The following is a 16,283-nucleotide window of genomic DNA, read 5'->3' as shown; positions in this document are numbered from 1 at the left end:
AAATATAAATATGCATGCTTATGAATTCCTTCGCAAATACTTTAACATGTGTTATGCTGATACTCAATTAAATCAATACCATGGAGTATCAGTCATCTGAAATACTAATTTAATATTTGGTGTTCGCACATATTTGTGGGCCAATGGCAATCGAGGATTTACCCTATTTACTGTAGCCCTATTATTTTCATGTGGGGCAGAAATTTACGGTGAATACAAACATTTATTTTCTTGGAGAGCATTTTGTCCATCTACATGAGTTGGTAAAGTCGTATCCTTTTCATAGATACCTCTGCGCATGCGTGGAGTAACTATGATAGACAGTTAAGGGTGCCGCTGTTTTGAGACAGTTGAAGCTTCCGTCATAAACTCGAATTGAAAATAGATGTGTAATCAGCTATCAGATCTTATCGACATCTATTCAGAGCACAACTAAAATATTTCTGTGACAATATTAAAAAACAAATCTCATTTACGTTTTCTCTTTTAATAATAATATATTATTTTTTATATACAATGTACAACCAATCAAGCAAATTCAGTACCAAAATGTGCAATCTTTTGTTTATCATTATGAATAAAATTTAACGAGGTCATCCCAGTAAAGCTATATACTATGCAAATATACTTAGGTACTTCTTACAACCTAAATATCAACATTTTGTTTATTTTTAAACTTAAAGTGTTATTGTCGTTCATGTTCCGGTGTTTTTCCATTTTTGTACAAACATAAATCCATTTTTATTTGCTAATCTATAAAACATCGCTATTTTATGTTTCAATAAAACATCTCATTTCAGTTTTATCAACTATGGACTGTAAATCACTGCAAATATATATATATAGTTTTGATAAAGCAAAAATGCTGATTTCATTGTCTAGCGTATAAAATGTTCTTTAAAAGAGGGTAACCAGTGCTTCAGCTGTTTGTCCACAGCCTTAGTCGTAATTTAAAATGTCATTGCTCTACCGTCTATTTATTTTCTCCTTAAAAGCATGCTTAAAATACGTGTTCATAGCTTGATAAGTTCAATAATGAGACTCTTTAGTCATAAATGTATAAATGAAATATACATAAACAATATCAGTAAATATACCGGTTCATATAGCCGATATGAGTATGAATGCTGCACGAATCAAGATCAACAGGTTAGAATGAAAGCAGCTCCATAAGCAAACAATCATTGATTACACTTATTTACGTTTAACATGAATTCTTCGAATGATTTCACATCTATCTGTATTTTGACGGTTAAAAGAAAATGTAATATACGTGGCTACTTAGTATACAATATAATAATATTTCACTCTACACCACGTTTACATTCCTGTATCCTTTCAAAATTACAACTACCGTTCAATATTTTTTATTATTATTTATATGCTACTTTGATAATACAAAAAAACTACACATGTGGCTGGTGACGCTGAGTCTAGCGGGTAACACATTGAACTGTCAACACAGGGGTCAAAGGTTCGATCCCCGGCCTCGCCTCTTTTAAAAACATAGTTATCGTCTTCCGGGATAAACGTTAAGCGGGGTCACGGAACGCATGTTCAAGAACCAAGGTATCTCCAAACCAGGGTTACATTATGTCCCGAGCACTATACCACATCATCCAAGAAAACTAATAATCTATCTTGAACCGATGCCAATAAAGGGCAGTAGCGTCAGTACTTCCTTCGTAAAATAAACTTTCAGTCGACTGGTCTAAATGCATTCTTTTGTCTTCAACATCTTCAATGATTTATTCATCAAGTTAAGAGAATATTGAACTGTCTCTCAACTTTCATACAATTTCTCGAAAACATTGTCATTGTGAAAAATATCAAGAAGAAAACAATATGTTCAGCACAATAACATAAGCCCACAAAACTCCAGTTAGAATAAGCCATTTTAAGAAAATACAAATGAACAATGGATGGCTATAATATATCATTAATGACTTGATCGGTATAACTTACAGTAACTTAAGATATCAAAAACGTAAATATTGACACTCATATCAATAGCGAGTACAAAAACTCTACTTACCAGAAAAACAATTTTGAAATAGGATTCGCCTTGAGAATCGGGTTGGGATTGAAATGCTTTGAAGACTCGTCCATCGTGATTCCTGGTTACAAATGATCAATCCAATACTGAACTTTGTATCTAGTATATGTTATGCTTATCTATGAGGGCTATGCAAGAAGTTCGTAGACTTGTTTAATAACTTCCAAAGTGTATAACATATGGGCAGGATATACACCGATCTGTTTTTTTTCACCCTACAGGAGTAAAATGCTAAAACTACACTCATCTGTTGTTAGGAGACAATAATTGAAGCCAAGAACGCTAGGGCGGACATGTCATATGCGATTAGGATTACACATACACACTTATACACTGCATGGATTATTATTTCTATTCCATATTCCGTGTGATTATCAATTTGAAACATAGTAATTTGTTGATTGAAAATAAGAGCATAAAGATGTAAATTCTGTAAAGGAATATAGCCTTACCGAATGCTATTGAAACACTCGTTCTTATTTCCCGAAACATCCTCCTTTAAAATAAAACTATTTCTTATTTTGGTATAATTTGTGTAAGGTTTTCATTTTAAGGGTGTTTGAACTTTAACAGAAAAATCATCTTAACGATAATCACTATCAGCTATTTTTATTTATTAAAATCAAGATTAAGTAAGAAAAATGGCCAATGAAATAAGCTTCTTAAGCCCAGGGCCCAATTTTTCGAAACTTCTTAAGTCCCTTATAACAGGATTAAGCTAAGTTCGCTTTTTTGTTCTTCAAATATATGCGTAATATTAACTTCTTAAAGAACTGTTATACTTTTGATAGGAATTCAATTTATGATATTTACATTAAACCATTTTCCTTTGTTATTTACAGTTTAAGTAAGCATTTTAGCTAATTGAAATAAGCTATATAAGCCTGTTGAGCTTAAGAAGTTTCGAGAAATCGGGGCCAGATGATTATAAAATGGAAGTGTATCAAAGTGAAATATATCATATAAAAAGCAGATTCCCTGACAAGTGCCGTTATTTAAGTTATTTTTTCAAAAACGCTAAATAAAATATGTATGAAAAAAGTCTACGAACTTCTTAAACAGCCCTCGTATAAACATATATAAACTATTCGGTGGTTACGCAATTTAACCGAAACAAGAAGCGAAATGTTGTTACTTCCTTTTCGAGTTGGTTATTTATATGTGTAACATCGTACTGCGTACATTTATATTCCGTTAAAATAAGCATACAATTATTATGTTAACATTTCATGCTGGACACGTTATTTTGAATTGAACAGTTCAAGAAATTAAGTAAAGTAAGCAGAATATTTACTAAAAAAGCGCGCATGCAGATGCAGAAAACATGTGTATCCATTATGAGAAGACCTGCGTTTGGCAGAATTTAAAATGTTTGCAAGATGATAACATATTTTGAAATAGCTTTAAGACATACGGCACTGTTTGTTTTTTTCTTCTATGTATAATGTAAGCAGTGTATACATAGTTTTCACTATTATATGCACAAGTTCAAGTATCATAATTGTGGCACACTTCGTGATGTCTCAATAAAATTTCTTTATTGCTTAATTTTTTTAAATCAATCTACTGACATGTTTTCATTGTCAAATAAGATACATGCATACAAAACAACTCATGGGGCTTCAAATAAGAAAGTTAGTGCATGGAAAATTGCAACAAATCCATGAGAACGTCCTAGTTTCTTTAAGCAACACTGCGGTTTGTCTTTAAGATATGTTCATTGAGGCTTTAATACATACAGTAGATAAGACAATATAGAAAAATATACCACAACGCTATGAGTATATGTGCAAAAACACTGCAAACATGGCTACGATACTCAGATAAGAGACATCAATAAAACATACTTCAAACCACTCTCTTCTCTACAGCGACTTAAGCATTCATATATGCATCGGTTATACGTATACAGTATACATGTATGCACATAGTATATAAATTTTAACCCGTTTGAACAGGTATACATTCACACGGAGAAATCCCGGTTTCACTGTGGTGACAAAGTTTAAAGTGATACTCGTATATAAAATCAATACATACACATGTATAACAAACATACATTTTGAGTGATAAACCTTTTACTACTTACTTAATAATGCATTTATGGAAAATATTAATTACTGTTAAAAAGATTGTAACCGTGTATTGAATAGCTAAAACGGCACAAATATTAAATGACTGGTGGGTCCTAAAAGATTTACAATGATCAACTATCGTCTCATAAGGTAGAAATACCGTGTTTTCTGCACCTTTCTTTCAAATTAATCACGGTATCCTCCATAACAACTAGTGTTTTCAATATTTATTCATCGTTTTCAGTAAATTAAAACAATTGTATTAATTGTGGTACATCTTATTTGGGAGTAAGAGTGCATCTTTAAATTAAAGGATTGTTTTATTCTCAGCTTAGACAACGCACTCATATTTATTATCTGTACCACTTAAGTGAGTATCAGACCCAATCGGATTCGGTAGGGGTTTAAGGCTAATTTTTGCGAGTGCTTTTAACGAGTTTTCCCAGGATGGTGATGTCTAAATGTTCTGGAGCTAGGCGTGTCCAATATTACATCTGGCACGACCCAACCGGGTTTGGTTGCATTTGGGCTTACTTTGCGAGTGCGTTTAGCTTGTTACGGAGTTTTGATGGGAAGTGTGTGTTCCCTACGACAAATGGTAGGTGATAATCCGCTAACTGCAACCTGGAGATTTTCAAACCCAGCCAAAATTCGGTATAAGAAGCGGTTTCGGGCCACCTTTGGGAGTGCTTCAAATAGGTTACCGATTTTCCCAATATGTAGTGAGCGGTGAGAGGGTTCCCAACGAAATCTGGTTGGTGATACCCCTCCGACATAACTCGGCTAGGTACCACACAAGCCGAGATTTGGGTTTGTTAGCGGATTGGGTCAACTTGCGAGTGCGTAAAACCAGTCAACGTGTTTTTTCCTAGGATATGTAGGTATTAAGGTGAGCGTGTCCACTACGACACCTTTTAGATGAATCTCCGCTGGCTTCACTTTAAACATTATGACAACCAGCCGAAGCTAGGTTTTGATTGCCGTTTATGGCCTACTCTGCGAGTGTTTAAACTTGTGAACGAGTTGTCCCGATATGTTGGGGGAGGGGGCGTTTCCCATATGACTCCTGATAGGTAAAACCCAAGCCTGCTTCACATAAATGAATTCAGCAGAAAGCCGGAAAAGCTAAGTTTCGAACAGCAGCAGTATCGTCACGGTCATCGTCGTCGGAGTCGTTTGGGAAATTTGAAGGCGTTCATACAGATTCACTTCAAGAGAAATGCGATCAATCCTTAAATTTACGTTTTCAACAAATATTCATCAGGATTAGTTAAACCTTCTATAGCTTGATGTGCATTTAAAAAGAAGACTATCAACAATATTTGTTTGTATAAATGAACAGTCGAATTGTAACGTCGGATGACATGAGGTACATTTTAAATGATTACGAATGGGCGGAGTGAGCTTAGGTCATGTAAAGCAATGTGTGTTTATCGGATGAGTGGCAGTAAGCGGACTTTTTTTACCTTCATAATGATAAGTCTAGTACTTAAATATAGGTTGCATTCTAAATAACGTTAGTAAAACTTAGCGGGAAACTTCAACGGTTGCCTAGATTATTTCTAGCGCTTGCACGCGAGCACAAAGTATTATGTCGTCAATCAGGAATTTCATTCATTACAATATATCTATTTTTAGGGATTTTCGGCCGAAATTCGGGTTTAATAAACTTCGCGAGTCTTTTATTCCAGTTAACGACTTTTTTAGGGTAATGGCCGTTGTAAGGTGGGTGCTTTAAATGTCCTCAGCGGTGCTCAGCAAATCACACTCAAGCGTTTCCTAGCACAGACGGATACCGTTACTCGATTCGGGTTACAAACGGTTTCCCCTAACACGACTCGTTGGTAGTCCGCTTAATTAAACTCTAGTAAGTACCAGACACAGATCGAAGTCGGTTTCGTAGTTGTTTCCGGGCAAGGTTTTTAAGAAAGCATGTTTCAAAAAGGTGGAAACTTATATCATATGGTGTGGTAGTTGGAAATGTTTTCTATAGCACATAGTAAGTGGTAATTCGTATTATATATTCGGAATTTTAGACACAAGCGAATGAGTGGTCTTTTCCTGGGTGGTGAAATTTAAGGGATGGTTGGTTGGCGTTTCCTCCATGAGACCTTAAAGAGGGTGCCCCGCATGCTCTAGTGAGTATCAGACAAGCCGGGGTCGGGTTTCGATCATATTTAGAGCCAAGTTATCGAGGCAGTTGGCAAGTTAGCCCATGCAGGTGGTTTAGTCACTCTAGTCAAAGGCCGTCGGGTTGCGGGCTTCCTACCGTTTGGAGTCATGTTTGCGACTGTTTTAAACCAGTTAACGCATTATCCCGGGATAGTTACTAATATGCAAATGTAAGTGACCTGTTCACTTTGAGAAATGGTAGGTAGTACTCCGCTTTCTATGCTCTATTGAATTCCAGACACAGATGGAATGCGGGTTTCATATCGGTTTCGTGGCCAAGTTTGCCAGGTTTTTACGGCTTTGTGACTTTTTCCCATCCTCGACACCCCAGCGTATCCGAGCATTGCCAACTTTGGAGCTTATCAGGATAACGGCGATCTCTATCGATTTCACAACTCAGTGCAATAGTTGCGTAGACATAAGCTAGTTTAACAATTATTAATCTATTGGGCGCATGGCTAGATTAAGGCTGATAAGAAATACAGAATTTATAGGGGTCATAAAGTTGACCGGTCTTTTATATATACGTTTCGATGGAAAATTTAATTTTAGACGATTTTAGCATTAGCCATAATTGAGTGAACTGTTCTGCAGAGGAAACGTTTCATTGGTTGACATGACTTGACTTTGACTTGCTAAAGTATTGAAATCTCCAATCATTTCTAATTAACTTACTAGTTTTACATTTTATAATCCGTGTCTCTTTGATGTCTATAATTAATCATTTAATAAGACATTAATTTAAAGCCATTCTTCACACCATTCTTAAAAAAAATTGTCAAGCAGTCTAAAACAAAATACGGTGTGATATTTCGGAAAAGAGACAGATAAAACGAACGATAATCTGTTGTTGCTAATATTAAGTACCGGTGTTAATTTTGAAACAACGTAAACACCTTACCTACAATTAATGAAATGACAAGCCGAAAACAAACAATGTTGGGTTGGTTGCAAAAGAAAGATAGACCAAAGTGCATACAATTAAGAAGTATAACTTATGCATAATTTCAATACCCTTATTTATAATGTTCCATAGCCCATATGTATTGCCAATTAAACTTAAAACATTAACATTTTAGAAGAAAAAAAATCAATTCAAAACTTTATATAAACTATTTATTTCGGTACTTTTAAACTTATGAACATCTAATACGCAATAACACCTGATAAACAAAAATACATTTTAACTGTTTCACATCGAGTATCATTATTTGAATTAAATAATAATAATATAAGGGGGAAAGGCAGTCAAGCCATTAATCACAAATTATTTTCAGATCGAACAAAGGAGCGAAACATTTATGAACAAATTTACATATATGTAGGAGGCAAGTTAAAATGTTGAAACACTATTTCGCGAGAACTGTGTTTAACCATATTTTCCCTATATAACTCTATAGGCACTTTCACTTTACCGGATTTCTCCAAAGTTGGCGATGAGATGGAATGTGGCATTCGCGGTAAAAAAAGTGCAGTAGTATATGAAATTGCAACTCACTAGTATTAAAAATTGCAAATCAACAGTGGTTATTCCACGTGACTATAAATATTGTTAATATATGCTTATATATTTAGTGTCCATCATTTACAGTTATTATGATTAAAACTGATCAGTGTAAATGCATGTAATTCTCAATTTGACTGCAGTAGTATTTTAAATTGCAAATCACTAGTATTTGAAATTGCAAATCAGCGGTGGTTATTCTTTCTCCAGTTTGGTGTTATAGGGTTAATTCACTTTCTGTTCATTAAAATAATGCCACCAAAGAAATCATTAGGGCATGCATATCATGAAACAAAGGTTTAAGCTAAACAAAACAGATAAAACACGTAATGTCATTAACATTTTGTTTTGATTTGATAGGTTTAAATGATTAAAGAAGTATCTTCTGAATGAATGTAAACAAAATAATGGATACACAATACGAAAAGTCAACGTGTTTTTGGAAGGGCCTAAAAAGGCGAAAAAGAAAGGCGTATGGTAATGCTTGCACGCAAATTTTTGTGTGACATTAATCTCTTTTATTCGAAAGCATGTTGTTTTTTCCCTAAAGCTATTTCTTATTTGCTACATTAAGAAACTAAACAACGGTGTTTTGAACTTAAACACATTTCTGAACAAACGAAAAAAACTTAAATACACCAATTTGTATCATTAAATCTGTTTGACAACATATTCATAGCTGTTACGTATCAACGTATTAGGACTGTACTGTGCCCTGACCATTTGTTTACTCACGATTCTTCATCGAGCTTTTATAGCTCTAAGAAATCAAACAGAACACACTCCAAAACAATCGGAACTCCTCGGCTAGTATCAAGATATGGCCTCGGATATAATACGGGTCGTAAGAAAATAGTCCATCATGGCCGACCAAGAAGATGTTCAAACAACCAAGAGATATGTTAGTCCAAAGACAGAATGAGGAGCGAACTTTTACCACTTATTTGTGTGTAAGTGTTATTTTTATACTTATTGTATTTTAATAAAATATAAAAATAGTTTTAAAAGAGCCCTAATGAGAAACTAATTGGAAATGTCATTAATTCTTAGTGGGTGGGGTAAAGTCTTCTTTCATTTGACAGATTCTAATTTAGTAAATAACAATTTTGAAGCTCCAGTGATCAGTGGCAAAAATTAAGAAAACAAATACTCTATTTATTTTTTTTTAATAACAAATAAGTCTGAATCTAACTTTACTTAGATCGATAATAGGTTAGATTTATCTCATACATTTCATATCATTAACTTTAATTTTTTTATAATTAATATTTACATTCTTTTAACCAAGGATGTATGGTTTATATGTCCGTGAGTGTTGGTAGCGAACAACTTAATGTAATGGCACAATTGAATACCTCGGCCCTGTTCACTAATATAGTTCTCTAAATAAATTAGATCTTCATTCTATTGGTTTAACAAAATGAGTTTGAACGCATAAACCAGCACACATTTCTTTCAAGACTAAATTCTTTGATATCCACCAGTGGTGGTGATGCAGAAACATTGAAAAATGCTGACATTTTTACTGTGCCAATGAAATGCAGACATTTAAATTTTAATCTTATTGTCATTTTCAGAGAAGAGTATGGTACCAGGGGTGCAGCTGACTCTGATTCCCGGCTTGTTCTATTGAAAAAAGGCAGATGAGGTAATGGTTGTGCTATTTTCGAAATTCGGACAATAATTTAACAGTCAAGTATCCTATTGGTTTAAGCCCAAAAGTACCTGCATGTTTGTACAATTAACCAACAAGGATTGACAGTATTAAAATATCAACATTGTAGATGAATTTAAACATGATAACAATTTCATTTCATATTTTTTAATTAACCAGTAGTCCAGAGCTAAAAGCTGCTCTCTCACAGATTGACAGTTCTTCTTGGTGATTCTTCAAAAGCCCAAAGGAGTAATTAAATTAAATTTACACATATAATTAATTAAATGGCTTAAAGCAATAGCAAAAAAATATTTTCCAAACAATTGAAATCTGTTCTATTATGTGTGACCTTATATGACTAGTTGGAGGAATTTTTACCAAATTTTCAAACTTGTATATGAAAGATTGTGATCTGATATTATGTCAGCAGTCTAATATCACTGGTTTCCATACATTTGCACAATAATTGCCAATTGGCCAATAAGTCTAGTACTTAAATATAGGTTGCATTCTAAATAACGTTAGTAAAACTTAGCGGGAAACTTCAACGGTTGCCTAGATTATTTCTAGCGCTTGCACGCGAGCACAAAGTATTATGTCGTCAATCAGGAATTTCATTCATTACAATATATCTATTTTTAGGGATTTTCGGCCGAAATTCGGGTTTAATAAACTTCGCGAGTCTTTTATTCCAGTTAACGACTTTTTTAGGGTAATGGCCGTTGTAAGGTGGGTGCTTTAAATGTCCTCAGCGGTGCTCAGCAAATCACACTCAAGCGTTTCCTAGCACAGACGGATACCGTTACTCGATTCGGGTTACAAACGGTTTCCCCTAACACGACTCGTTGGTAGTCCGCTTAATTAAACTCTAGTAAGTACCAGACACAGATCGAAGTCGGTTTCGTAGTTGTTTCCGGGCAAGGTTTTTAAGAAAGCATGTTTCAAAAAGGTGGAAACTTATATCATATGGTGTGGTAGTTGGAAATGTTTTCTATAGCACATAGTAAGTGGTAATTCGTATTATATATTCGGAATTTTAGACACAAGCGAATGAGTGGTCTTTTCCTGGGTGGTGAAATTTAAGGGATGGTTGGTTGGCGTTTCCTCCATGACACCTTAAAGAGGGTGCCCCGCATGCTCTAGTGAGTATCAGACAAGCCGGGGTGGGGTTTCGATCATATTTAGAGCCAAGTTATCGAGGCAGTTGGCAAGTTAGCCCATGCAGGTGGTTTAGTCACTCTAGTCAAAGGCCGTCGGGTTGCGGTCTTCCTACCGTTTGGAGTCATGTTTGCGACTGTTTTAAACCAGTTAACGCATTATCCCGGGATAGTTACTAATATGCAAATGTAAGTGACCTGTTCACTTTGAGAAATGGTAGGTAGTACTCCGCTTTCTATGCTCTATTGAATTCCAGACACAGATGGAATGCGGGTTTCATATCGGTTTCGTGGCCAAGTTTGCCAGGTTTTTACGGCTTTGTGACTTTTTCCCATCCTCGACACCCCAGCGTATCCGAGCATTGCCAACTTTGGAGCTTATCAGGATAACGGCGATCTCTATCGATTTCACAACTCAGTGCAATAGTTGCGTAGACATAAGCTAGTTTAACAATTATTAATCTATTGGGCGCATGGCTAGATTAAGGCTGATAAGAAATACAGAATTTATAGGGGTCATAAAGTTGACCGGTCTTTTATATATACGTTTCGATGGAAAATTTAATTTTAGACGATTTTAGCATTAGCCATAATTGAGTGAACTGTTCTGCAGAGGAAACGTTTCATTGGTTGACATGACTTGACTTTGACTTGCTAAAGTATTGAAATCTCCAATCATTTCTAATTAACTTACTAGTTTTACATTTTATAATCCGTGTCTCTTTGATGTCTATAATTAATCATTTAATAAGACATTAATTTAAAGCCATTCTTCACACCATTCTTAAAAAAAATTGTCAAGCAGTCTAAAACAAAATACGGTGTGATATTTCGGAAAAGAGACAGATAAAACGAACGATAATCTGTTGTTGCTAATATTAAGTACCGGTGTTAATTTTGAAACAACGTAAACACCTTACCTACAATTAATGAAATGACAAGCCGAAAACAAACAATGTTGGGTTGGTTGCAAAAGAAAGATAGACCAAAGTGCATACAATTAAGAAGTATAACTTATGCATAATTTCAATACCCTTATTTATAATGTTCCATAGCCCATATGTATTGCCAATTAAACTTAAAACATTAACATTTTAGAAGAAAAAAAATCAATTCAAAACTTTATATAAACTATTTATTTCGGTACTTTTAAACTTATGAACATCTAATACGCAATAACACCTGATAAACAATAATACATTTTAACTGTCTCAAATCGAGTATCATTATTTGAATTAAATAATAATAATATAAGGGGGAAAGGCAGTCAAGCCATTAATCACAAATTATTTTCAGATCGAACAAAGGAGCGAAACATTTATGAACAAATTTACATATATGTAGGAGGCAAGTTAAAATGTTGAAACACTATTTCGCGAGAACTGTGTTTAACCATATTTTCCCTATATAACTCTATAGGCACTTTCACTTTACCGGATTTCTCCAAAGTTGGCGATGAGATGGAATGTGGCATTCGCGGTAAAAAAAGTGCAGTAGTATATGAAATTGCAACTCACTAGTATTAAAAATTGCAAATCAACAGTGGTTATTCCACGTGACTATAAATATTGTTAATATATGCTTATATATTTAGTGTCCATCATTTACAGTTATTATGATTAAAACTGATCAGTGTAAATGCATGTAATTCTCAATTTGACTGCAGTAGTATTTTAAATTGCAAATCACTAGTATTTGAAATTGCAAATCAGCGGTGGTTATTCTTTCTCCAGTTTGGTGTTATAGGGTTAATTCACTTTCTGTTCATTAAAATAATGCCACCAAAGAAATCATTAGGGCATGCATATCATGAAACAAAGGTTTAAGCTAAACAAAACAGATAAAACACGTAATGTCATTAACATTTTGTTTTGATTTGATAGGTTTAAATGATTAAAGAAGTATCTTCTGAATGAATGTAAACAAAATAATGGATACACAATACGAAAAGTCAACGTGTTTTTGGAAGGGCCTAAAAAGGCGAAAAAGAAAGGCGTATGGTAATGCTTGCACGCAAATTTTTGTGTGACATTAATCTCTTTTATTCGAAAGCATGTTGTTTTTTTCCCTAAAGCTATTTCTTATTTGCTACATTAAGAAACTAAACAACGGTGTTTTGAACTTAAACACATTTCTGAACAAACGAAAAAAACTTAAATACACCAATTTGTATCATTAAATCTGTTTGACAACATATTCATAGCTGTTACGTATCAACGTATTAGGACTGTACTGTGCCCTGACCATTTGTTTACTCACGATTCTTCATCGAGCTTTTATAGCTCTAAGAAATCAAACAGAACACACTCCAAAACAATCGGAACTCCTCGGCTAGTATCAAGATATGGCCTCGGATATAATACGGGTCGTAAGAAAATAGTCCATCATGGCCGACCAAGAAGATGTTCAAACAACCAAGAGATATGTTAGTCCAAAGACAGAATGAGGAGCGAACTTTTACCACTTATTTGTGTGTAAGTGTTATTTTTATACTTATTGTATTTTAATAAAATATAAAAATAGTTTTAAAAGAGCCCTAATGAGAAACTAATTGGAAATGTCATTAATTCTTAGTGGGTGGGGTAAAGTCTTCTTTCATTTGACAGATTCTAATTTAGTAAATAACAATTTTGAAGCTCCAGTGATCAGTGGCAAAAATTAAGAAAACAAATACTCTATTTATTTTTTTTTAATAACAAATAAGTCTGAATCTAACTTTACTTAGATCGATAATAGGTTAGATTTATCTCATACATTTCATATCATTAACTTTAATTTTTTTATAATTAATATTTACATTCTTTTAACCAAGGATGTATGGTTTATATGTCCGTGAGTGTTGGTAGCGAACAACTTAATGTAATGGCACAATTGAATACCTCGGCCCTGTTCACTAATATAGTTCTCTAAATAAATTAGATCTTCATTCTATTGGTTTAACAAAATGAGTTTGAACGCATAAACCAGCACACATTTCTTTCAAGACTAAATTCTTTGATATCCACCAGTGGTGGTGATGCAGAAACATTGAAAAATGCTGACATTTTTACTGTGCCAATGAAATGCAGACATTTAAATTTTAATCTTATTGTCATTTTCAGAGAAGAGTATGGTACCAGGGGTGCAGCTGACTCTGATTCCCGGCTTGTTCTATTGAAAAAAGGCAGATGAGGTAATGGTTGTGCTATTTTCGAAATTCGGACAATAATTTAACAGTCAAGTATCCTATTGGTTTAAGCCCAAAAGTACCTGCATGTTTGTACAATTAACCAACAAGGATTGACAGTATTAAAATATCAACATTGTAGATGAATTTAAACATGATAACAATTTCATTTCATATTTTTTAATTAACCAGTAGTCCAGAGCTAAAAGCTGCTCTCTCACAGATTGACAGTTCTTCTTGGTGATTCTTCAAAAGCCCAAAGGAGTAATTAAATTAAATTTACACATATAATTAATTAAATGGCTTAAAGCAATAGCAAAAAAATATTTTCCAAACAATTGAAATCTGTTCTATTATGTGTGACCTTATATGACTAGTTGGAGGAATTTTTACCAAATTTTCAAACTTGTATATGAAAGATTGTGATCTGATATTATGTCAGCAGTCTAATATCACTGGTTTCCATACATTTGCACAATAATTGCCAATTGGCTCGTTTAAAGACAAAAATAAAAAAGGTGTCAGAACAGTAAAACTGTGAGGATGCAGCTTTAAATTGTTGTTGCACTTAATGTTTTGTGAATACTTTTCTGTTGTTGTACAGGCTTTTAAAATAATTGATCTGAAAATATAATTCCTATTATTGTTGTATTTTCTGTTTTCTATTTCAGGCACTGGAATCCGAATGTAATCAAAAATGCCATTGTATGAGGATTGACCTGCAATGCATGGCAATCATCTTAACACAACTGCAACGCCTTCCTTGGAAAAATGAGTGCAAGATGGAAACAAAGCGTTCAGTGGAACATCTTGTCATCTCAAATATTTGATGACTTACATACTGATATGAAGTTGAAGATAAAAGTCATCTGTTGGTCCGTGATAATTAAATAAATCCGAACATATATTTTAAAAGGGTAAAATGGTAAAGGATTTATATACACTTTAAGTGGTTTTCCTATATTATGGAGGGAAGATAACTACAAAAACAGAAACAGATGGCATCGGCAGACCAAATAAAGGAGAACTATTTTGTTCAGTTCAATTTTTAAGACTTCAGAAAATCTGTTAATAGGGCACATCCTTGCAAGTGCCATATTGTAAACTGGGCTCTTTAAAATGTGAAAAGGTGAAAGTGGTCTAGAGGATAAGCCCCAAATTCAAGGTTGTGAGTTCAAGACCTCCAAGATACTTTCTCTTGACCTCAGGAAAAGGATGTCCATACTTGTTTCTTCTTAGGCAACAGACTTAAGAGTGATTTTGTAAGCTTCCAGCTTGCATAGCAATCTGATAAGGCATAAAATAAGATACTAGCTGACTTGCAAACAGTTTTTCCATTTGTGTTGATTTATTTTTCAGTCTGTTTGAATGTTTATTAGAAGTGATGCGCATTGCTTACTGCAACCAATATTTATTTTCTTTATTAAGTTGAATTTAACGAACACATAACATGACCTTTGATTTTACAGATGCATGTTTATTTCGTTGATTGTATGAGTTTATTTTCTCAACTGATGTAATAAAAGTTATTCTGAATGACTGTCCTTTTTTGTTTGAAGAAAATGTGTTGAGGTTTTGGCATAGCATAGTGTCATCATCATCATCATCATTGTTGTGTACAAATAAAACATTCAAAACAATGTATTAAAAACCAAACTGTCAAGCCAAGTACTCAAAGAGGCACAAGGGTATTGCTAAAGAGACCGGTAATACAATTAGAAAAATAAAATGTAAAGAAAGATCTATAATTCTGACACATGGTAATGCTTTAAATAGTCCTCTCATTGTGTGTTTATGGTTAAAGTGGAGACATACAGTATATTTTGTAATGAAGACTTAAATTTGTATGGCAACTTAAAGCCATATATGGGGATTAAGCGCCAGAAATATTGTGAAGTCTCCCAAAAGACTCAATGCACTTAAAAGGGCTTGGCACAGAAATGAAAGTAAAAATGGGAGCAAAACCTAATTTATCATTAGTTTTACATTGGATTGCATACACATGGCTCTGTTATTACTTGACTAATATCAAAAATAAAATTAAGAGACATGTTGATCCAAACTGTAATTATTCTTGTTTGCATTTTATGGAGTTGGACATAAAAGAGTCATTTGGTGAAGAGTGATCTAAAGGCTAATTATTCAAAATAGATTAAGTATTATTGAAAAAAGTCTGGTATACATTGATGAAAAGCTTAGTAACCTGGCTAAATATTTGTTTAAGGCTTTTATTTACAAAAAAATAAATCAGTTGAGTATCTTATCAGTTACTCTTTTGGTTGTTTTTAATAAAAAATGACAATTTACTCAAAGATATTGAGACTAATAATTATAGATTAAGACAAGTATAATGTGTAAGGAAACTTCTAATGAGTGGGTTTTATCCACAGCCTAGGAGGTAAAGTGAAGCATGATCTGCCTTGAACAAATACAATTTTAAGACAAGATCTGTCAACTCAGTGCACCAGTCAATTGTAACCCCCCCCCCCAGGTCCG

At 33.8% G+C, this 16,283-nt stretch overlaps 1 protein-coding gene and 1 long non-coding RNA gene across 2 annotated transcripts in view; one reads left to right on the top strand and one right to left on the bottom strand.

The window, feature by feature from the left end:
* LOC128215144 (ATP-binding cassette sub-family C member 4-like) overlaps window positions 1-2,109 on the bottom strand; it is a 36,381-nt gene extending 34,272 nt beyond the window's left edge. The window contains exon 1 of the mRNA XM_052921863.1: window positions 2,036-2,109. Within this exon, the coding sequence (XP_052777823.1) occupies window positions 2,036-2,109 (74 nt within the window). The remainder of the gene's footprint in view (window positions 1-2,035) is intronic.
* Window positions 2,110-12,970: 10,861 nt separating this feature from the next.
* On the top strand, window positions 12,971-15,788 carry LOC128214882 (uncharacterized). The gene is made up of 3 exons (XR_008257987.1): window positions 12,971-13,095; window positions 13,723-13,793; window positions 14,459-15,788. It is a non-coding gene; the product is annotated as an uncharacterized LOC128214882 (long non-coding RNA).
* Window positions 15,789-16,283: the final 495 nt, after the last annotated feature.

The sequence above is a fragment of the Mya arenaria genome, chromosome 13 (assembly GCF_026914265.1).
Source record: "Mya arenaria isolate MELC-2E11 chromosome 13, ASM2691426v1".
Taxonomy (NCBI): Eukaryota; Metazoa; Mollusca; class Bivalvia; order Myida; family Myidae; genus Mya; species Mya arenaria.
Note: the sequence above shows the minus strand (reverse complement) of the source record. Positions and strands in the feature narration are given on the sequence as shown.